The 21,675-nt window shown below is 59.6% G+C and overlaps 1 protein-coding gene and 1 long non-coding RNA gene across 3 annotated transcripts; one reads left to right on the forward strand and one right to left on the reverse strand.

The window, feature by feature from the left end:
* Nucleotides 1–5,209: 5,209 nt before the first annotated feature.
* Nucleotides 5,210–18,492, reverse strand: ZNF316 (zinc finger protein 316). Of its 2 annotated transcripts, XM_086373826.1 has the most exons (6): nucleotides 18,353–18,492; nucleotides 14,114–14,423; nucleotides 13,780–13,904; nucleotides 12,572–12,698; nucleotides 11,968–12,081; nucleotides 5,210–9,358 (listed from the first exon to the last, which is right to left on the reverse strand). In XM_086373826.1, the coding sequence occupies exons 2-6, from the start codon at nucleotides 14,394–14,396 to the stop codon at nucleotides 7,032–7,034; spliced, it is 2,976 nt and encodes a 991-aa protein (XP_086229952.1). In that variant the 5' UTR covers nucleotides 14,397–14,423; nucleotides 18,353–18,492; the 3' UTR covers nucleotides 5,210–7,031. The 2 variants fall into 2 exon arrangements, with proteins under 2 accessions (XP_086229952.1, XP_086229953.1); XM_086373827.1 differs by lacking the exons at nucleotides 13,780–13,904; nucleotides 18,353–18,492 and having other exon boundaries at nucleotides 14,114–14,371.
* A 73-nt stretch (nucleotides 18,493–18,565) lies between these two features.
* On the forward strand, nucleotides 18,566–19,996 carry LOC147344746 (uncharacterized). The gene is made up of 2 exons (XR_015154249.1): nucleotides 18,566–19,030; nucleotides 19,446–19,996. It is a non-coding gene; the product is annotated as an uncharacterized LOC147344746 (long non-coding RNA).
* The last annotated feature ends 1,679 nt before the right edge of the window (nucleotides 19,997–21,675 follow it).

A 21,675-nucleotide genomic window follows, 5' to 3' on the forward strand; every position in this document is an offset into this window, starting at 1 on the left:
AGGGAGAAATAGCAATAACCTCAGATATGCAGATGACACCACCCTTATGGCAGAAAGTGAAGAGGAACTCAAAAGCCTCTTGATGAAAGTGAAAGTGGAGAGTGAAAAAGTTGGCTTAAAGCTCAACATTTAGAAAACGAAGATCATGGCATCTGGTCCCATCACTTCATGGGAAATAGATAGGGAAACAGTGGAAACAGTGTCAGACTTTATTTTTTTGGGCTCCAAGATCACTGCAGATGGTGACTGCAGCCATGAAATTAAAAGACACTTATTCCTTGGAAGGAAAGTTATGACCAACCTAGATAGCATATTCAAAAGCAGAGACATTACTTTGCCAACAAAGATTCGTCTAGTCAAGGCTATGGTTTTTCCTGTGGTCATGTATGGATGTGAGTGTTGGACTGTGAAGAAAGCTGAGCGCCGAAGAATGGATGCTTTTGAACTGTGGTGTTGGAGAAGACTCTGGAGAGTCCCTTGGACTGCAAGGAGATCCAACCAGTCCATTCTGAAGGAGATCAGCCCTGGGATTTCTTTGGAAGGAATGATGCTAAAGCTGAAACTCCAGTACTTTGGCCACCTCATGCGAAGAGTTGACTCATTGGAAAAGACTCTGATGCTGGGAGGGATTGGGGGCAGGAGGAGAAGGGGACGACAGAGGATGAGATGGCTGGATGGCATCACTGACTCGATGGACGTGAGTCTGAGTGAACTCCGGGAGTTGGTGATGGACAGGGAGGCCTGGCATGCTGCAATTCATGGGGTCACAAAGAGTTGGACACGACTGAGTGACTGAACTGAACTGAACACCCAATAAGAGGAAGGTTACATGCGGCTGTTAAAAATGACCGTAAAACTCTCTGACATCCCTGCTACTGAGAATTGGGGTTCTATGCCCCTCCCCTCAAAAGAGCTTTGGCCAATGGAGTATGGTAGAAGTGACACAGTGTGACTTCTCAGCTGAGGTCATGAAAGGCCACACAGATCCTGCCTTGTGTGTAGAATGTGCTCAGACCTGTGGTATCCAGTTATTTGAAGACAACCAGGCCACACCGGGGTGGAGGGCACTGGGGAGCATGCTAGCGCAAGTCCAGGTGTACGATTCCAGCTGCCCAGTCTGCCCCAGCAGAGGTCCCAGACCTCACGAAGCAGAGAAAAGCCAGCCCCACTACGCCTGTCTGAGGTCCTGACCCACAAAGCCCGTGCACACGGTCAAATGGTGGTTGTGTTAAATCACTAAGTCTGGGGTTGTTTTTGACATGGAAGAAGTCATCAAAACATCGGACAGGAAACAGCTTCTACTCTTCTCCTCCATGACCACCCACCTATCTGCAGCAAATACGAATGCATTCTGGTTGCCCAGTGCCCTGTGACCATCACACGTGCGGTAACCCGGTTTCTGCACAGCCACCTCCGAGGGCACCTTCGGAAGGGCATGTAGGCCCCCTGGGATCCCATGCCATGCAGTCCAGGATAGATGTCCTAGTCAGGGCCCCATGCCTCCCTGAGAGCTTGAGCCCTCCAAATGCAGGAAGTCAGGAAGGTAGGCAGCTAATCTCTGTAACCTCTACTAAAATTTTGAAAGTTCCCAGGCTCCCCCATACTGGTCAGGTTATGGAAACCCACCTCCAACTGTCCTTAGAGCAAAACATTATCCCTGTAGGACTTGGGTAACAGCTCTCTCCAGGAGTATCATCAGCCTTCTCTCTCTGCAAATCCAAGCCAGGCTCTCCCCACAAGACAAACACAGCATCTGCTTGCAACATGAAGCACATCCCACCAACCTAGCAAACAACACCCCCTCTAACTTGAAAGAGGACTTCTTCCCCCTTTACAATGAAGAATGATGCAAAGAGCCGACTCATTGGAAAAGACCCTGATTCTGGGAAAGATCTGAGGGCAAGAGAAGGGGCCAAGAAAGGATGAGATGGTTGGATGGCATCACTGACTCAACGGACATGAGTTTGAGTAAACTCTGGAAGATAGTGGAGGACAGGAAAGCCTGGCATGCTGCAGAGCATGAGGTCGCAAAGAGTCGGACACAACTTGGCAACTGAACAACAACAACGATGAAGGAACCAAGCTAATTGCTCACTTAGGTCCTCTGCTCTCCCCTGAGCCATTGTCATGGGGTCAGCCCACCCAGGTTGCGGGGGTTGGGTTGCCCCCAGAAAGATGTTTTCCACTAAAGGAGGTGGCTTTTCTATCAGCTCCAGTTTCCAAAAGTGTCAGGCACACACTGGAGAACCACTGTTTGGGCTTGAATCATGGCAAACCTTGGGCAGACTTTTCTGTGTCTCAATTTCCTCATGTGCAAAATGGGACTAAAAATAATAATGTGTTGTATCCAATTTATTCACATAAAGAGCTCAGAACAGCATCTAGGACACAGATGCCGTAGAGGTGTGAGCAGCTATTACGCCAGCCAGCTCTGGCATCTCCCTCTCTGAGAGGGAACAGGAGGAAGAGGACAGAAGGGAGGAAAGAAAGCCTCTGGGCTTCCAAAAAGTACACTGTCCTGGCTTCCCACACCCCACCCACTGCCTAGGTCACCAAGGTCCACCCAAGTTCCCTCATGACCTTAGACACAGGGGCTCAGACAGAGGTGCATGTGAACAGAAGTCTTGCAGAGTCCCAGCCCAGTCTCTTGCCTTTGCTTGCCTGGACCCTGGGAAAGCACCCCCTCCCATAGCTCAGAAGGGGGCTGGAGTGTAGGGGAATTCCAACCATGGTTTCCACACTGCAGGTCATGACTCATTATGGGGTGAGGTATGTGTGTGTGTGTTTTTAATGAAATAAATACAGTGGGATAAAAAAATGCAAGGATTTCATAGTGGCTCATTAAAATGTGTGTGTGTTCACATGCACACATGCACTGTGTAAGACGGATTTCTCACTGTGGGTTAGAATCCAGTTTTCAAAGTGCTGAGTTAGCAAAGTAAAATGTTTTAAGGAGCTTGAGGACTGAACATGCCCCGAGCATAGCCAGAGGGAGCCCCCAGTAGGGGGTTCTGCTCAAGGATTCTGCTGAATGAATGAACAGAAAGAAAGGAGACTTCCTATTGGCCCCCTGCTTCAGGGCCCTCTGGGAACCACAGGAAAGGCTGTAGCTGGAAACACAGGACACAAGCACCAAGAGTGAAGGAGCCATAATCCAAGAGAAGCCAGGTAGGTCTGGGTAGAGATACTTTCTATCAACAGCCACAGAAAAACTTAGGAGAGGCCACGAGGTTTTGTTTTTGCTTTTAAAAAACCTGTTTATGGGTTTAAAAGAAATAAATGCAAGCCATTCAGCACTCTGTAAAATGCAGAACCAAGTTAAATGGAATGCTGATGGCATGTGTTGAAGCGGCCACAGACTGCCAGCACTTTCTCGCTGCCCTGGGCGAACATGGCACCAGGCTGGAGTTGGCCGTGTTAATTTCTCAGTCGTGTCCGACTCTTTGTGACCCCACGGACTGTAGCCCTCCAGGCTCCTCCATCCATGGAATTCTCCAGGCAAGAATACTGGAGTGGGTTGCTATTCCCTTCTCCAGGGGATCTTCCCGACCTATGAACCCAAGTCTCTACATTGCAGGCAGATTCTTTACCATCTGAGCCACCAGTGAAGCTGTCCTCCATGGCCATTTAGCTGCATCTCAAAATTTAAGTATGAATGCCCTTTGACCCAGCATCAGCACTTCCAGGGTTTTATCTCATTTCAACTGGTACCTTAAAAATCTACATAACTGCACAGACACACGTACAGGAATCTATGTTGCAGCACTGTTTGCAACAGTGAGAAGTTGGAAACAAACAGCCATTGATGGAGGAGTTTCACAGGTGATGATGGTATATCCACAAAATGAAGATGCTACGATGGGGCAGTTCAGAGTGAGGAAACTGTCAGGTAAGAAAGCGTGTGTCGTGGCTAGATGAAAAAAGCAAGTGGTATAGAGCATGTAAAGCATGTTCTGAGTTTTAAAACACCTCCATGTGAAGAAATGCGCTCCCACACCTGCAGCAACCATGGTGTCTGATGGCTGGATGTGGTGGGACTACAGGAGGAGCGTGTACTTAACTCATTTTTGTACTGTTGGAAATTTTACAACTAGCATGGGTTTTGAAATCAGGGGGAAAAATTAAATAATGAACAAGGATCATAAAGCTTTATTTAATAAATATAATCCAAAACTTCAAAATATTTTTATTCCATATGTAGCCAATTAGGAAAAGAAAAAAAAAGTTATAAGGAAATGTTTGAAGGGATTACGTGAAAGGGTGTCAGGAGAAAAGGAGGATGGGAAGATTCAAGAGATAAAGGTTAAGTGGAGACCAGAGGGTGCTCAGGACCTCACAATTCTCTAAGCGCCGCCTTCACGGGCCATGTCTCACAGGGCCCTGGGGGCTTCGGATCCTCCTTGGCCATGATGCGAGATGCTAAACTGACATTTGTGGAATGAATCAGGACTCCAGAAATTTGGAAATCCTCTCAAAACCAGGGAGGCGGTCTACCTTTTCTTTTCTATAACCATCAGGATTGCCTTATTTCCCCCCTAAAATCAAGTATCTGGCTGGACAACTGTACGTTCTATCAGGGAACAACTTTTCTGAAGAGCCTTTAAGCTCCTCAGGGCTGTCCAGTTTACACTAGGTCTTAATGTCCATCTGCTACTGAAATACTGGGTTCTGTTCTGATGCTTCCAAACCACATTTGAAAAGAGAACTGACTTCATAGTTCATACTTTTCAATTCCCTGGGGAAAGGATGGGAGGGTCAGGTCTGGTTGCAGGGACACCGTGTGGTGAGAAGTCAATGAAACAGTTCAAAGGAAGGTGTCTGAGGTGCAGGGAGGTGAGCCCTGGCCTGGCACAGAGCAGGTGAGCCTGCATAAACCTGTGTGGTGCTGGGGCCTCAGGAGAGAGGTCTGGACTGCCAGGGACGGGGCCTGGCCAAAATAACCCTAAACAAGGCTATATCCCAACACAGGTGTGCGTGTTACAAGGAGTAGGTGGCAGTGTGGAGGCCCGCTGGGGACTCCCGAAAAGGCCTGGTGGACACGGGCAGCAGGGGCTGAAGCTCTCTTGGGCTGACTCCGCACAGGCCAATTCTAGGTTCTGAAAAGAGACACTCCTAAGATCGTCTGCAGAAACAAGACGGGCCTGAAGCCCTGAAGTGCCTCCCTGAGGGGCCGGAGAAGGGGCAACAACACGCAGTCCAGGCACAAGGCTCGTTTGTCCACTCTTTATTAAAGCTAGGTCCTTCCTCCTGCCGACAGCTGCGGGCGGGGCTGCAGGTCTGTGCTCAAGGGCTGGGCCATGCAGGATGGGCACGGACCAGACCCCGGCCAAGCAGGGCTGGCCCACCTTGCCCTGGGCCCTTCCTGAGGTGCCTTCCCACAGCGGGAGAGAGAGGCCAGAGACAGAGGACACCAGCCAACACTGCCGGCGCCTCCCTGGGAACCCCTGTCCTCCTCACCACCCACCCCACCCACTCCACCCCCATCAGCCAGGCTAATAATTCTCACCACCACCATCTGGCAGTCCAGGCCCTCCTCCCACCCACCGACTACGGTGACTACGCTGCCTCCTACCGCCCAGCCTCTAGCAGCCTGGCTGCCGGCTCTCAGACCCCACGGCCACATCTACACTAACACAGAAGGAACTAGGTCTAGAAGGGAATAAGGTTGCTTCAAATTTTCGGTTTTCTGGCCCCACTCACATTGGCCAAAAAAACATCAAGGGGGGTGGGGCAGGTGTCTTGCAGGTGACCTGGTGGCTTCAAACGGCCGGCCTGGAAGGTGGGTGCTGGCCGCGGGCCTTGCATAGTTGGATACTTGGTCAGTCACTGAGCCATGGGCTCAGGTCGGAACCCCCCAAGGTGGACGGCTTACCGCCCACTCTGTGAAATGGGAATCTAAACAGAAACACTGCTGGCTTCTAGTAGGACAACAAAGGCAGAGTGAAAGGAGCCTGGGGGTGGGGGGCTGGGCGTTCATAGCCCTAAATGACCTTGCTACCGACCTCTGTCACTTTACACTGGGTTATTGGATCTAAGTGAGCCACGGGCTCAGAAGAGCAGGGCCCTGTATGTCCCCCCTGTGCGAGCAGAGGAGCCGGGAAGCCGAAGGCAGCGCTGTGGGGGAATCTCTGAGTGCGTGCCTCCAGCTGCCCAGGGTAAGGGCACCAAAGAATTCCAAGGGGGAGTTAAGACTAAACCCCACACCACCAGGCTGATCTCCGGGCTCAAGTGGGGTGAGCAGAGTGAGGACCCTGGAGAGTAAGGCTTCAAGGTCCCTGGGGACCCTGTGGACACCTGCTACCCCATCCTACCCCACCTTGCACGGGGCCACGGTTTGGTTTCTGGCTTTTTTCTCCTCCTTCCAGATTCTTCAGGCCATACAAGCAGTGGAAATAAATATCCGCGGTCACAGAACAAAAGCTTTCCCAGTGCATCTCTGCTTCCCCTACCCCGGATTAGGGAGGAACACCGTCCTCTGAAAACCCACGAGGTCTCCCCTCGCCACGCACAGTCCTTAACGCTTCCTGGACATACTCTGAAGGGCCAGGAGATCCCTGAAGTCTCCCGCTGAGGAATGGGAAGAAGTCGTCAGCCAAACCCCTCGACCACCCCACCCTCCCTTGACGCAAGGCCTTCCCCTCCCTCGCCGTTATGTTAAACCCCCGTTACTCACTCACATGCCACCTCTCCCCTGGACCACCCAAATCGAACCCGGGTAAAATAAATAACATCGCCGGCCGTCCCCACCGCGTGGCCTCACCGCATCGATCCAGGGATGTCGCAGTCTCCCGTCGGGGTGGCCGCCCCTGCCCCATCGGCTCCGCGCGCGGCTCGCCTCGCCCCCCGCGTCCCCCTCACGGCCATGCGAGCTCGGCGGCCGGTTCTCTAGGGCCGAGCAGGAGGGAAGCCTGAGGCCGGTGCACCGGGGCTGAGGGTAAGGCACCGCACCAGGGCTGGGGCCCTCGGCACCCCCCGAGGCCAGAGGAGCAAAGGGCCGGCGGCCTAGCGGCCTGCGCCTCCGTCACAGGCCCTCACAGGATGGTCTCCTCGTAGGCGCCCGAAGGCCCCGCGAAGGCGGCCGTCGGCTCGGAGCCAAAGCTCGTTCCGCCCGCGAACTCCAGCAGGGTACTGCCGTGCTCCCCGGGCCCGGTCCCTGTGCCCGCGCTCGGCGGCCCCTTGGCGGGCGCCTCGGCCTTGGGCACGGGCGCGGCGGGCGCCTGCACCGGCGCGCCCGCCGCGCCGCGGTGCGTCTTCATGTGGGTGAGCAGGTGCGAGCTCTGCGAGAAGCGGCGGCCGCAGTTGGCGCAGGCGTAGGGCCGCTCACCCGTGTGCGTGCGCTGGTGCGTCACGAGCACCGAGCGCTGCGAGAAGCGCTTGCCGCACTCGGGGCACGGGAAAGGCCGCTCGCCCGTGTGGCCGCGCCGGTGCTTGGCCAGGTTGGAGCGCTGCGCGAAGCCGCGGCCGCAGTCGGTGCAGCGGAAGGGCTTCTCGCCCGTGTGCGTGCGCCGGTGCCGCTTGAAGTCCGAGCTGTGGCCGAAGCCCTTGCCGCAGTCGGGGCAGCGGTGCGGCTTCTCCTCGGCGTGCGCCCACTGGTGCCGCGTCAGCGCGGCGCTCTGCCCGAAGCGGCGGCCGCACTCGCCACACGCGTAGGGCCGCTCGCCTGTGTGCGCGCGCCCGTGCGCCGTCAGGTGCGCGCGCCGGCTGAAGCCCGCGCCGCACACGCCGCAGACGAAGGGCTTCTCCCCCGTGTGGCCGCGCACGTGCGCCGCCAGGTGCGAGCCGCGAGCGAAGCGCGCACCGCACTCCGGGCACGGGAAGGGCCGCTCGCCGGTGTGCGTACGGCGGTGGCGCGCCAGGTGCGAACCGTACACGAAGCTCTTGCCGCAATCGGCACAGCGGTGCGGCCGCTCGCCCGCGTGGTAGCGCTGGTGCTTGGCCAGAGCCGCGCGGCGCCCGAACGTCTTGCCGCAGTCGGAGCAGATCCACGGGCTCTCCTCCTCTGCTAGCGCGGCGGGTGCCGGCTCCGCCAGCAGTCCCCCGACTGCAGGCCCGAACGCACGCAGGCCGCTGGCGCCTCCAGGCCCGGCCCCACCGCCGAAAGGGTCGCAGGCCAGCCCGGCGCCCTCCACCAGGGAGAGCCGGCCCCCCAGGGGTCCGGGCAGGGGGCGCCCGTCGGCCGGCAGCCGCTCCCCGAAGTCCGGGAGGCCCAGGATCGGAAAGCCATCCGGGTGGAGCCAAGACTTGGGGTGCATGGGAAAGTGGAAGCCGAGCGGGTGCGAGGAAGGGCCTTCGCCCTCCCCCAGGCCGTTGCCCAGCCCCAGAAACCGCCTGTCCGGTTCGGGGTCGTCCTTGCTCCGTGGGGTGGGCGCCTCCACCGCCGCATCTCTCACCTCGGCTTCTCCCTCAGTCTCTCCGTCCGCCTCATCGATCTCGGGCCCCTCCAGCCCCTCCGGCCCCACCTCGGCCTCCTCCGGCCCCGCCGCAGGCCTCGTCTCGCTGCAGGGCTCCGGCCGAGGGCCCTCGCTGCCGGGCTCCGCGCAGCCGCCACCCCGTCGATGGCGCTGGAAGTCGGCACGGAGGCGGAAGGCCTGGCCGCAGTCGGGACAGCAGTGGGGCCGATCGGCCGTGTGCACCGCCTGGTGCCGCGCGAGCGCCGAGCTCTGGCTGAAGCTGCGGCCACAGTGCGGGCAGGGGTAGGGCCGCTCCCCCGTGTGCGTGCGCTGGTGCGTGACCAGGTAGGAGCGGCGCCCAAAGCCCGCGCCGCAGAAGGCGCAGCGGTAAGGCCGCTCACCCGTGTGGATACGACGGTGCGTGACCAGGTGCGACTTGTATACGAAGCGCTTGCCGCAGTCCGGGCATGGGAAGGGCTTCTCGCCGGTGTGCGTGCGCTGGTGGATGGCCAGGTGCGAGCGGTATACGAAGCCCTTGCCGCACTCGTCGCAGCCGAAGGGCTTGACCGCCGCGTGGTAGCGCTGGTGCTTTGCCAGCCGGGACCGGTGTGGGAACACCTTGCCGCACACATCGCACGTCGTCTCCGGGCGCCCAGCTGGCACGGCCACCGCGGCCGGGAATGCCCAGGGCGCCAGGAGGCTCGCACCCGGCTCCCGGTCCGGCAGAAAGGGCTTCGACTCAGACCCCGGGGCCAGGACCCCGAGCCCGCCGGGGTCCAGACCCCAGCCCTCCGGAGTCTGCGCAGAATCCGAGTCATCAGGGCCCCAGGTCCCAGGCACATCGCCCACTCCGTAGGCCGCTGACCACAGCCCCGGGGGCTCGTTCTCCTCCTCTGCCACCTCTGCCAGGAAGTCTTCGTCGTCATCCTCCTCGTGGTCCTCTATGTCGTCGGTCCAGAACCAGGCCCCTGAAGGCGACGAAAAGACCACAGGAGAGGTGAGAAGACACCGTGCCAGCAGCCCCTTACCGGCTCCTGCAAGGAGCTGTTTCTGTGGGACCCCAGGCTCCTGGAGCACTGGGCCGAATTCAGGATGCCTCCGTCCCTACCCCAGGTAGGAGGAACTCTGCAGACAGGAGATTTCTCTGTCCCTCCTAAGAAGGCTGGTGTTCCTTCCCTTCTCAAACTTGCCTCACATGGCCTCAACAAATCCCTTTTCCACAGCTCCAGCTCCCTCCAGGGCTTGCCACCTCACTGAAGAACAGGGACACCTACAAGGTGGGTGACATTGCCTGGGGGCTCCTGTGAGACCACAGGCCAGAAAAATAGATTGAGATGCCTGCTCTGTTTTTCCCAAAGCCCCCTGTCTCCTGGAGAACCCCACCTCCTGGCCTGCTTGGCCCAAGGCAGCCAAGACCCCAGTGCCAGTACGGCCGGGTCACGGAGGGCTTGACTTTGTGAGCACCTAAGCTTTGCTCAGCATCTCTCTGGCTCTCGGTCCCTCTCCCCCAGCCTCAGGCTCCCACTCCCAGAGCAGAACCAAGAAAGGCTGCCCTGAGCCAAGGACCTAAAGGGCCTGGAGGCCTCAGCTCTCTGCACTCACCGTAACTATGCTCTGGCTATTCTGCGGGCAGAGACGAGCCTCCCTGAATCCTGTTGTTTTTTTTTCTGAGCCATTGTGCACTTGAGAAATGGTCCCAAACCAAGACTGGGTGAGCTACAAACATCTTCCCATCGTAGAAGGCCGAGGACCCGTCCCAGAACCCCGCAATCCTGTCCCTCCTCCACCAGCAGTTTCCTGATCTCACCCTTCAGTGAGGAGTGCGGACACAGAATCGGTTTATAAATGGAGTGATATGCCTGCCGTCATGATACACCCGCCGTCATGATACACCCAGGAAGGAACTAGTATTTACAGAGCAGGCGCTACGTCACACAAGGAACCTGGCCCACAGCACCCCCGGTGCTCAGAGCACCTGTGTGCCACCTTCCTCGAGTGCACTCTGCCTGCGTCTGTCTACCATGGCCACACACCACGCAGTCCACCTCAGAATTCCAGCACCTGGAAGGATCACTCCAGGTTGTGGTGGGGACAGGGCTTCCCGAGTTCCCAGATGCAAGCCTGTGTGGGATTCGAGTGAGGACCCATCAGGTCTACTGGTGAGGCTGGAGCCGGGGTGGAGGAGGTGCTCTGACAAAGGGCTTGGGGCTTTCTCCACTGCCTCTTCCAGGACCCACGGCACGGAGTGGACAAGTGCACCCTGGGGAAGGGAGCCTGGCACCTCGTCTCCCTGACACGTCCACTCCTGAGGACTCTGACACCAGGTGAGGACTACCTCAGCCGGGGCCATGCTCCAAGCCTGACAACCTGCCCATACTTCCCCCCAAGACATGTGGAGAAGGGGGACACACCCAACCACATGTTCAGAGACCAGCCAATGAAGACCTGCAGTCCCTCGGTCCCCAGGTGGCATTTCAGAGCTGGACCCCTGAAACAGGGCACATCTCCCGCTAAGACCCTCTGAGAAATATCACCTACATCCCAGTCTCAGCCTAGAGGCAGCAGCAGCATTTCTTACCAGCCCGAGGTCCGTCCCCCAATCCTGAAGGCCAGGGGACATTCCCACAGGGACCCAGAGAACTTGGGGACCCAGGGCAGGAAAGCCAGCCCACAGCACAGTGGAACGTAAGGACCGTGGCCTGAGCCCACCGTGGGCGAGTGACTGAATCACTACTTTAAAAGTTGATTTCCTCCACTGTCACGTGAGACCAATCATTCCTCCCCTGCTATTTCACAGAGCTGTTATGAGAATAAACAGTATACGAGGAAATACTCTGAAGAGTACACGTGTAGGCACAGCGCTGTTTATGTCTTCCTGTATTTAATTTAAAACATCTACATGCTGCTCCAGGTACGTGAGTGGCATGAGACGTCCGGAGCCCGCACGAGGCAAGCATCACCCAAGACTAAAGCAAACACACGCACTGTGCCTGGGTCTCCCCTGAACCTCCCGACCTCCTGGAACAGCTCACAGACCCCGTGGAGCACCGCCATGGAACCAACAGTCCGACAGCCTTGGGGCAGGAAACTACAGGTTTCCTTCAAACTCTTTATTCTCCTCCCGACTACAAAATGAGGCCCAGAAAGTTGGAGGAACAGAGCCGGGTCCGGGCTCTCAGGAGAAATCCACCACCCTGAACACTGCCCTCTGGAACGCTGGCCCCCGGTCCCAGGCCTCCCAGCGAGAGGAAATGGCCGAATGGGTGGGGAAGCCACAAGAGCTGACCCTCAGGCACACAAAACCCACCAGAGGGCAGGGCAAGGAGAGAGCATTATTTTTAAAGACTTGTAACAGGAGCCTCAAAGTTTGCTACAGACTCCCCAGCCCTTGGGCCTCTGCAGACTAGAACCAAAAGGAGCCAACTCTCAAAGGCAGGGATAAGCCCCCAGCGCCGTGCAGTCCCCACGGAGCCCCCCAACAGCGCAGACCAGCAGCACCAGGCCCCTCTCTGGAGCTGCAGCAAAGGTGCAGTCTGAAGTCTGCCAGAAAACCTGCGAGACTCCGTGTCACGCTCACCTGTGTAGACGCCAGTGACGATGTCTCCATCCTCGGGACGCGGGCTGTCCGGGACCCACGGCTCCTCTCCTTGCTCCAGCCGGAAGATCAGATCCGGCTTGGGGACTGGGTATCCTGGCCCAAAGAGAACAGGCGGCAGCTGCAGGGCTGTACTCCCACCCCGACCCGCACAGGCCTGCCTCCACCGCTCCTGTCCCATTCCTTCCAGAACCTGCCTCCCCACCTCCCCGCTGGAACTCCCACACCCCCAACTCCCCTGCCAAGCCCCCTCCACACACCACCGTCCACAGGGGGCCCCACCCCTCTCCTCTGCCTCCGGACTCCTCACCCCTTGAGGCCTCTAAGGGGAGCACAGAGACCAGCGCTGGGCCAGCCACTCCCCAGGACATGGAACCTGGGCCACGGTGCTGCCGGGCCACAGTGAGACCCCCGCAACACACCCTGGCCGGAAGCCAGGCTGGTCCCCAGGGCTTCCCTAGGAGGTGAGCAGGCACCAGCAACCCCTTCTCCAGGATCCTCGGGCTCCACAAACCACCCTCAGACAGCTAAGCCCCAGGCAGCCGTCAGGCTAGGATGCCCCCTGCGGACGGAGGGCTCTGCTCACCCAAGGACACCAGGATCCCATAGTTTTCCCGCATGACCTCCTTGTAGAGCTCCCGCTGCTCTGCGTCCAGCCTTTCCCACTCCTCCAGGGAGAAGTACACAGCCACGTCTTCAAAGGTCACCAGCCCCTGGGAAACAAAGCACCCTGGCCACTGCCCTTCCCTGAGCTGGGTGAGAGGCAGGGGCGCACCCCCACGAAGACAGGACAGGAGATCACTTTGGCGGGAACTGGGCTCGCCCTGCAATGTGGGGCTCATGGGGACACAACCCAGCACCCCATCACTGGCAAGCCTACAGACGCCCGGCGGAACTAGGGGCTCCCAGGCCTCGCCCAGGCCAGTCTCATTCAGCAATCAGGACCTCAGGCTCAGAGAGGAGATCGCTCAGCTCAGGTGGGGCAGCACGGGGTCTCATGCCCAAGTCCCAGGACCACGACGACCAGGACCCCTCAGCTATGCTGCATGGCCACCTCACCCCTCCCGCATCACTGTCTGCCTCAAGCCAGGGGTCACACCAGTGGTGTGAGAGCTCACGCCGGGGTGGGCAACTGGCACCAGCAGAGTGTGGGCACTGCTGCCCACTCAGGACAGTGGCCTGGGAAGCATCAGGCCCGGACAGCAGAACCATAACCCCTGGGCACTGCTGCCCACTCAGGACAGTGGCCTGGGAAGCGTCAGGCCAGGACAGCAGAACCATAACCCCTGGGCACTGCTGCCCACTCAGGACAGTGGCCTGGGAAGCGTCAGGCCAGGACAGCAGAACCATAACCCCTGGGCACTGCTGCCCATTCAGGACAGTGGCCTGGGAAGCGTCAGGCCCAGGACAGCAGAACCATAACCCCTGGGCTTCAGACTACTACTAGTACTACTACTAAGTCGCTTCAGTCGTGTCCGACTCTGTGTGACCCCATAGACGGCAGCCCACCAGGCTCCACCATCCCTGGGATTCTCCAGACAAGAACACTGGAGTGGGTTGCCATTTCCTTCTCCAGTGCATGAAAGTGAAAAGTGAAAGTGAAGTCGCTCAGAGAGACGGCCAACTGCTTCCCTCAGCCCTGACCCCGCTCACAGCTGGGGCTGGCCTGGGACCCACAGAGCCGCTGCCCTGCCAGCAGGGGGTTTCCGCAACAGGAGCTGCGGATCCCGCCCCCTCCCTCTGCCCCGGAACCCCTGCCTGGTTAACTGAGCTCCAAACCAGGGGGCAGCTCACCTGAGACCCAGACGTCAGGGAGTCGACCTCGTCCTCGTCCTCCTCCTCCTCCTCTTCGTCCCCCTCCCCCTCCCGCTCCAGGTCCTCATCCCTCGGCGTGGCTGGAGCCCGGAAGGCCTGCAGGGCTGAGCGGAGAGACTCTTGAGGGCCTGGCTTTAGCCTCCGACGGACACGTGTCCATCCAGCCAGGATGGGCAGCTCCTGGCCACGCCCCCTTTTCAAGTGCGGCGCGCTGATCCCGCAGCCCCGGCTCTGCCCTGTCCAAGAGCTCTTCCCAGCTGCCCCCTAAAGCCCCCTGAAACTTCCTCCCCAGGGGTCAGCTCCCTTCTCTTACCCTTTTCCTGAAGGCCCGGTGACTCGGTGTCCCTGCTGCCGTGGGGGCACTCCTGGGTCCCCGACGCTGGACTCTGCTCTCCTGCCAGCGCCGCCTCCACCGTGACGTCCACCTCCACATCTGCGTCCACCACCACCTCCTCCGCCAGCCGCTCCTCCAGCGCCTCCACCTGGTCCCCCTTTCCTTCCTCCTCTTCTTCCTCCTGGTCAGGACCACACTCCGATCCGTCCAGCCTCTCCAGCTGGGCGGCGGGCGAGTCTGGAGTCGTGCGAGGGGCTGCCATCGCCTCTGCCAGGAGCCTCAACTCCGCCTGAAACACAGACGGTGACGGTGACGCGCCGCCCCCGCGCATCTGCTCCGGGGCTCTGCAGCCCTCCTGGGGAGGCGGGGTTGCTCTGCCCTGAGGTGCAGTAACGGGGCACTGGGCACCAGGACAGGAGCGCTTTCCTTTCCCCCTGAGCTCTTTCTCAGGGGGGACAACCTAGATTCTGTCCCCAGAAATGCTGCCCGTTACTCGGCCGTGGCTCTTTCCTGGGAGCAGGACAGGCCTGCTGTGAACCACCGTGCTTTCTTGGAGTAAATTGGGGATTAATCCTGCATTTTTTATCCACGAGGATGTGGAAGCATAAAGTCCAGGCAATGTGCCAGAGGGTGGTCCAGCCTGTGTTTAGCAGAAAGGGGCGCACGCAATCGCTTCTTGGCCTTTTGGCTAAGATTAAGTGAAAGGGGTCCACACAGCCTGTGAGGAACAGCTCACCCGATGTATGAGTGGAGGAGACGCTCACTCAGCTCTGGACACAAACGTGGCAGCAGGGAGTATGGGAGCCAAGGTCTGAGCGTGCGGGCCACAGCTCTGGGCGGGGAAGGTGAGACCACCCTGCTGGGGGCACCTGCTCTGCCAAGCCAGCAGGTCAGGCCCCTTCGGCATGTGGCACGGCCCTCGCCCCTCGTGCCATCCAGGGCACCTGGAAAAAGCTCAGCAGGTCATGGAAATCTGGTTCATCGCTGGACCAGCAAAGGTGAAATAAAACGCCTGGTGACCCTGTTCACGTTTAGGGATCCGGGAACCCTAAGCGTCGACTCATCAAATATCCGGTGACTCACAGCACCTGAAACTCACGTGGATGTCATTGAGGGCTCAGCCAGGCACTCAGGAGGGAGGCGGACACAGCCACACTGCCTGGGGCACAGAGCCTGGGGCTGTGGACCCAAGACGGACGGGAGGCCGAGAGCCCTGGGGCCACTCCTCTCTCCCACCTGCGCATCCTTCACCAACCCCAGTGGAGCGCTGGGGACAAGACAGAGGCACAGGCTTTGAGTGCAAAGCGCAGAGGCTAAGGGCCATCGGCCAGCGTGGCTCATCAGTCTCTCAGACCTGAATGGGGTCACTTCCAAACACAGCAACCCCAGGATCCTGGGCAGAGAGTGGGAACCCCAGAGGATCAGAGGACACCAGGGCCCACCCCAGCTCAGCCAGCTCTATCAGCACACGGTGTCTGCCGCAGAAGCCCTAATCCAGGACGGGGCCCCCACAGAAAGGTGCCCCCCAGTCACGAGAACAGTCCAGACTACCGGGCACCTCCTAGGAGAAGTGCTCACTGATTAGCTCTTACCACAACTCATCACGTCTCTGTTAATAAGGCAGCGTGCGCTCATTTTTCCCAAGTGCTCTGAGCTGCCGCTTTAAAATCTACAGTATAATTGGGAGGGAACTCTGAGCATTCGCACAGCTCCTCCCAGAGACCAGGACCCAAGTCCGGGGGCACACGGGCACCCAGAAGCCCCCTCTGTCCTGACTCTCACGCTGGCCCCGTCCTAGGTCCCGTATCACTGGACTAAAGGTGCCGGCCACGGGAACTACACCCAGGAGGGCCACTCTCCGCCCCAGTCACTCGCAGAGCCCATGTCCTCAGTCTCCGTGGCTCTCTGGCCACGTGAAGGTGCCTGAGCTGCAGAAACACATGTGCATGTGTCACCTTGGCCGCCTGCAGGAGAACAGAGCCCTACCCAGCACTCAGGGTGTCAGAAACACTCAGCAGAGGTTTCCCAATCGCCACTCACCTCAGGCCCAGAGGGAGGCTCTTCTCATCCAGGCCTCAGGCTGCAAATTCAGGCTAAGCCCGGATGCCATGCCAAGCCCAGCAGAGCCCCTCCTGCCTAGCTCTCTCCCACAGCAGGCGCCCCCAGGCCGGGCCTGCACCTGAGGACTCGTGGCTTTGGAATAAAGTGACCCTGTGCTCGTTCCACCTCGAGACCTTTGCACATGCCGCTCCCGCTCCCTGGCACTCTCCTTCCCTCTTCACTGGGCCTTTGGAGGCAGCCCCCTGGGCTCCTATGACATGCACAGTTCCCGGGACTCTGCGCTCTCAGCACCTACATTTTAATACACTTATTGAAGTATCTGCTATTGCTTGTCTCCCCACGCACATAGTCGACTCCAGGTGGGCAGAAGCTCCCTCTGCTCCTCTCTCAAATCTCTTCTGTGCCAGACAGAGTGAGCACTCAGATATTTACCAAAGGAATGATTCTAAAGCCTGCGGTCAACGCAATGAACATAAGCTTTTTAAGACTCAGTATTCTGGCCCCACATCACGTTCCAGAACAGACTAATTGCTGTTGAGGGTCCTTCACCCTGGAACCCACTGGTGGTGCGTCTAAGGAGGTCAGGCCCTGAGGGCTCTTCTCCTAAGAGGTGCACCTGCTGGTGATCAGGGAAGGAAAGACCCGGCTGCCATGGAGACGGGCAGTCACCCTGCCGACCGCCCAGCCAGACATCCCTCCATCCTGACCCAGCATCTGGAATAGAACGGTTCCGAAAAAGTAACTAAGTAACTTGGGTGCCAGGTTCCTTCTGCCTCCCCAGGCCAGGTATGTGCTGCACACTCTGCTCTCTTCTCTTTCCAACCTGCCAGACCACCAGACACTCACCTCCTGGCATCCCGCTCAGGTAAGCCAGGTAAGCAACCTGATCAACATAACCCCGCACGTCATCCCAGACCATTATTGCCTGGGAGGTGGGGCGGGGCTGCACCCTAGGGTACCATGCTGCAGAATTTAGAACAGGGTGGAGGGGGGCAGTGACAAGATGCCTGCCCCACGGACAGCAAGCGGCAAACTTGGGAAACTTTCAGCAACTCTCCACTGAGATCCCACATCCAGGGAACCTATGGGGAGCAGCAGGAGGAATGGGTGGGCGCAGAGGCAGCTGGGCCCCTTCCTACCCTCTGGTGGCCTCACTGGCCCCACCCGTTATTCAAGGCCTTCCAGGCTTCCATCTTCTTCCTTGACTACCAGGATCCTCATTGCTTGTCCACGATTTGGGCCCCTCTACTCTCCTGGTGTGCCCCTGGTGCAGGTGTATCCGCGGGGCCATGCCTGCTGCCCAAAGGCAGCCCCTCACCTGGCAGCCAGCGCCCCAGACCTGCCGACACTTGTTGAACTAAACCCAGCACCAACGTCTCCCCACACAGGCACAGCAGGGCCTGACCATGCATACCTCCCCTCTCCTCTGCCCACTGGGTCCTCCTCCAAACGCCAGCCCCTCTCCCATCTCTGCGACCACACGGGGCAGCCCAGACCCCATCCGACCCCAGGAAGGACCCCATCCGATCCCAGGAGTGAGCTCCGCAAGCTACCTCCTGGCGGTACAAGACTCGGCCAAGCTGCCCACCGGAGCCTCCATTTGAAGAGGGAAGACCCAGACAAGGCCCCCAAGGTCACTAAGCAGGCTCGCGGGGGGCGCCTAGCCCAGCCATCTCTACCCCTTCAAGGGGCTGATCAGGCCCCCGCCTCCCGCGGAAGTAGGGGCCAGGCCGTGACAGCCCCTTCTGGATGGGTGTGTCCCGGGGGCGGCCGCGGCCCAACCCCCGCCCCTCCGGCCTAGACCGTGGAGGGCACCTCCCAGGACTAGCGCGCGTGTGTCCTCTGCTGCCCGCCTACTCCGCGCTGCCCACCCGGACCGACCCCGGGGGTCGGAGCCCGCCCCCATCGCGCGGGCCGGGGCGGGGGTCCACCGGCTGCACTGAGCGTGGGCGCGGCTGCCCAAGGCCAGGCCAGCGCGCTGCTCCGGGCCCCCCAACCCCAGGTCCAGGCCAGGTCCGCCCCGCCGCGCGCCGCGATCTCACCGCGGCCTCGCGCGCCGGCGTCGAGGGGCGGCGCGACCCCGACCCCACGCCCGCGCCCGGCCCGCCCGCACCTGCCGCCCGCGAGCGCCGCCCGCCGGCCCAGCCGCGCACTCACCGCGCCGCCCGCTCACCGCGCGCGCCAGCCGCCGAGCCGCCGCCGGACACCGGGGCCGGGCCGGGACCTGCGCGCCCCGCGCTACACAAAGTGACGGCCCCGGAGCTGCGCGGCGGCGGCGGCGCGTGGGCACCGGAAGTGCCGCCGCCGGGCTCCGCCTCGCCAGTGCCCACGGGGGGGCACTTCCGGTCACGCGGGGTCCAGCGCGGCCTCAAAGGGTCGTGCGTGGGGGGAGAGGACGCGCCCCTCGCGCGAGGGCGCCCTCGGCCCTGAGTCCGCGCGCTCGTGTGCACCGGGACCCCGGCCTTGGGGACCGCGACGCACCGCCCCCGCGCCTTCCCAGGACCCAACCCCACCTCCGGGGACCCCCCGCCCCGCCCTGGCCCTGGAGACGCCCGCCGGGTCCCTGGCCGGACCGCCGCTCCCCAGAACCCGCTCAGCCTCAACCGCAATTCCAGGAGCTCTGCTGAGCGCCAGAGCCGGCTGGCTCCATCCCAGGCCCCGCGATGGTGGAGGGAGGAGGTGACCCCTATGAGTGGCCTCGGGGAGGCGTCGTGCAGGCCCGTGTGCCCTCAGATCCGGACAGGGCAGGGCCGATCCCTGCCGGGCAGGGGCCAGCAGGACAAGAGCAGGTGGCCGGACGCCCACGGCTCGTGTGGGGCCAACTCTGGCTAGAAGGTAGAGGTGGGGGTGTTCCCAGGATGGAGGAGGACGCGGACCGAGGGGGCCAGCCATTGGGCCGGGGTCGCTGGATGAATGCAATAAGCCCTCAGATCTGGAAGCTTTCCAAGTGACCAGGAAGAGGGCCCGCTTCTAGGAAGGGACGTGTTCCCCCAGCAGAGGGAGGCGGGAGGGGGAGACGGCCGCCCAGGAGGTGTGAGAAGGTGAGGTGGGAGACTCGGGATGTCCACAGCCCTCCCCAAAACTTACCTGTATCTGCCCCCCCACCCCCATCCCCCAGGGCCACAGCTGCTGTCTTATGGTGACATCTTGCACCCACGGAGGTTGGGCCCTGGGCCTTGCCCAGCTATCATTGCACTGGTACCATTTTTCTTCTATTTTCACTAATGCCCGCCCACCCCCACCCCTTAAGACAGGACTGTCAACACTACAGCCTGACTCGGCTCTCAGAGGGTTCATACCTGCTTGAAGTGACAGCTTCTCCCCTCCAGACCCTCAGCGTCTGGCTGTGGGTCTGCTCAGACCACGGAGGACTCAGACCTGCCTGCACAGCGATTTCCATCACAAGGAGGGGAAAAGGGTAGCTGTGTGTGGTGATGAGGCTTAACTAAACTTACTGTGGCAGTCATTTCACAGTATACATCAAATCGTTACATTGAACACCTAAAACGAATACAGTGTTATATGTCAGTTATATCTCAACAAAGCATATATATATATATATGTTGTTTCCCTGGCAGTGATTAGGACTTTGCCTTTCAATGCAGAGGGTGAGGGGTTTGATCCCTGGTCAGGAAAGTAAGATCCCATACACCTCGATCCCAAAAAGCCAGAACATAAAATGGAAGCAATACTGTAACAAATTCAATAAAGACTTTAAACATGGGCCACATCAAAAGAAAAAAATCTTTAAAAACTAAAAGTTGAAGGTCTCATTAAAAGATGGCAAAAAAAAATCAGTTCTGCCAGTGTCACACCTGTGGTTTGCAGGGTCCCGCTCCGGGCCCTCAGAAGTGACCAGCCCCAGCGGATGAGACTGGGCTTGAGGTGCTCCATGCCCACCGTCCCCCCGCCTCCACCTTTCTGCAGGCCCACTTGTCCATGGCACTCCCCATCTGGTCCTGTGGATGCCCACCGTCCCCCCGCCCCCACCTTTCTGCAGGCCCACTTGTCCATGGCACTCCCCATCTGGTCCTGTGGGCCTCTGTGCCTTGGACTCCGGGACCCTCTCCCCAGCCCCCTCCACCCCAGGTGGTCCCATTGAGAAGCTCTGAAGGGGAGATAACTCAGGAGAGCAGCAGAGCCAGGAAAAGGGGAGCAATAGGAACAGAGGCACCAGAGACTGGCACCTGGACCTGAAGGGGCGGCTGGAGAAGGAGGCCTGCAGGGAGCTGGAGGCTGGAGGTGGCGTCACCGGGTAGGAGCTGGGGCTGTGCAGGAGGGGTGCGACTGGCCCCTTCCCACTGCAGCGCCAGCCTGTCCTCTCCTTCCCACCCTACCAGTGCTGCCCACTGGTCAAGTCCACTCCTAATGTGAGGGACAGGGGATGAAGTCAGTCAGGCACCAGAACCAGATAGGAAACAAATGGGGGAGGAGGTGGTGGTGATTTAGTTGCTAAGTCATGTCTGACGCTTGTGACCCCATGGACTATAGGCCGCCAGGGTCCTTTGTCCATGGGATTTTCCAGGCAAACATTCTGGACTGGGTTGCCATTTCCTCCACCAGGGGATCTTCCCAACCCAGGGATCCAACCTGGGTCTACTGCATTGCAGGCAGACTTTTAACTGACAGGGATTCTTAATGGACTGGGAAGCCCAAACTGGGGAGGGGGCAGGTGAAACAGAACTGACAGCTCATCCCTGTCTTCGAACCCTCCACCTCATCCGGCAGAGACCCCCATGGCACCGTGGCGTCTGCTCACTTGTCCTCTTGGCCTGTTCCCACCTGACCCCTTCCCTAAGAGCCGATTTCTTCCTCTGATCTCTGCGGATGTTCCTAGCTGTGGAGTCCACCAACTCTGCCCACTGGGCAGCGCCCCCCTGCCCAGTCCCTACCCGAGTCTCCTCCCTCAGCTGACCACCAGCCTCTCGAGGCCAAGGAGAGGCTGCCGTCCTGGGCCCTGTGGTTTCCTCCCCTCCCTGAGGGTCTCCTCCCCACACCTCCACCCCCGGAGCCTCTCCTTCGTCCTGCCCTGTGACAGGCAGAGTCCCCAAAGCTCGGCCCGTGCAGGACAGAGTGAGGGTCCACACGGAGGTCCCGGAGCCTTCCATGTTCAGCGTGTCACAGGTCGCAATGCGGCTTCCAGTCCTCCTCTGCCTCACGCCTATGAAGACTGCAGGGGCAAGGTGTGCTCAGGGCATCCGCCCACTCCTCTGTAGGAATCAAACCTGAGCCACTTGCCAGGCTCCTTAGTGTTTATTTGTTTTGGAATCAAATAAAATTCCCCACTCTTGTGATCCCACCCGATTCCGTTCCCACGCTCCACTGGACCTGGATTGGATGTACGGGCCTTGCCAACAGCCTCAGGCTGGCTGAGCCTCTGCAGGTGACCCCCTCCCTGCCCCACAGGCCTGGCATCACCTTTGTGCCTACTCAGGGCTGTCCCAAATAGACCACACTTGGGCCTTGCATGATCTGAAGTC

Source organism: Bos grunniens, chromosome 25 (genome assembly GCF_055505025.1).
Source record: "Bos grunniens cultivar Pamir isolate PY7600 chromosome 25, Bosgru_T2T1.0, whole genome shotgun sequence".
Lineage (NCBI taxonomy): Eukaryota > Metazoa > Chordata > Mammalia > Artiodactyla > Bovidae > Bos > Bos grunniens.

Bases quoted from the DNA above. Each gene is read 5' to 3' on its own strand.
- ZNF316 (XM_086373826.1), bottom strand. From the start codon at position 14,396: ATGGCAGCCCCTCGCACGACTCCAGACTCGCCCGCCGCCCAGCTGGAG. The intron at 13,905-14,113 runs GTAAGAGAAGGG...CTCTCCGCTCAG, and splicing joins ACCGGGCCTTCAGGAAAAGG to CCCTGCAGGCCTTCCGGGCT. The intron at 9,359-11,967 runs GTGAGCGTGACA...CGTCGCCTTCAG, and splicing joins CGTCACTGGCGTCTACACAG to GGGCCTGGTTCTGGACCGAC.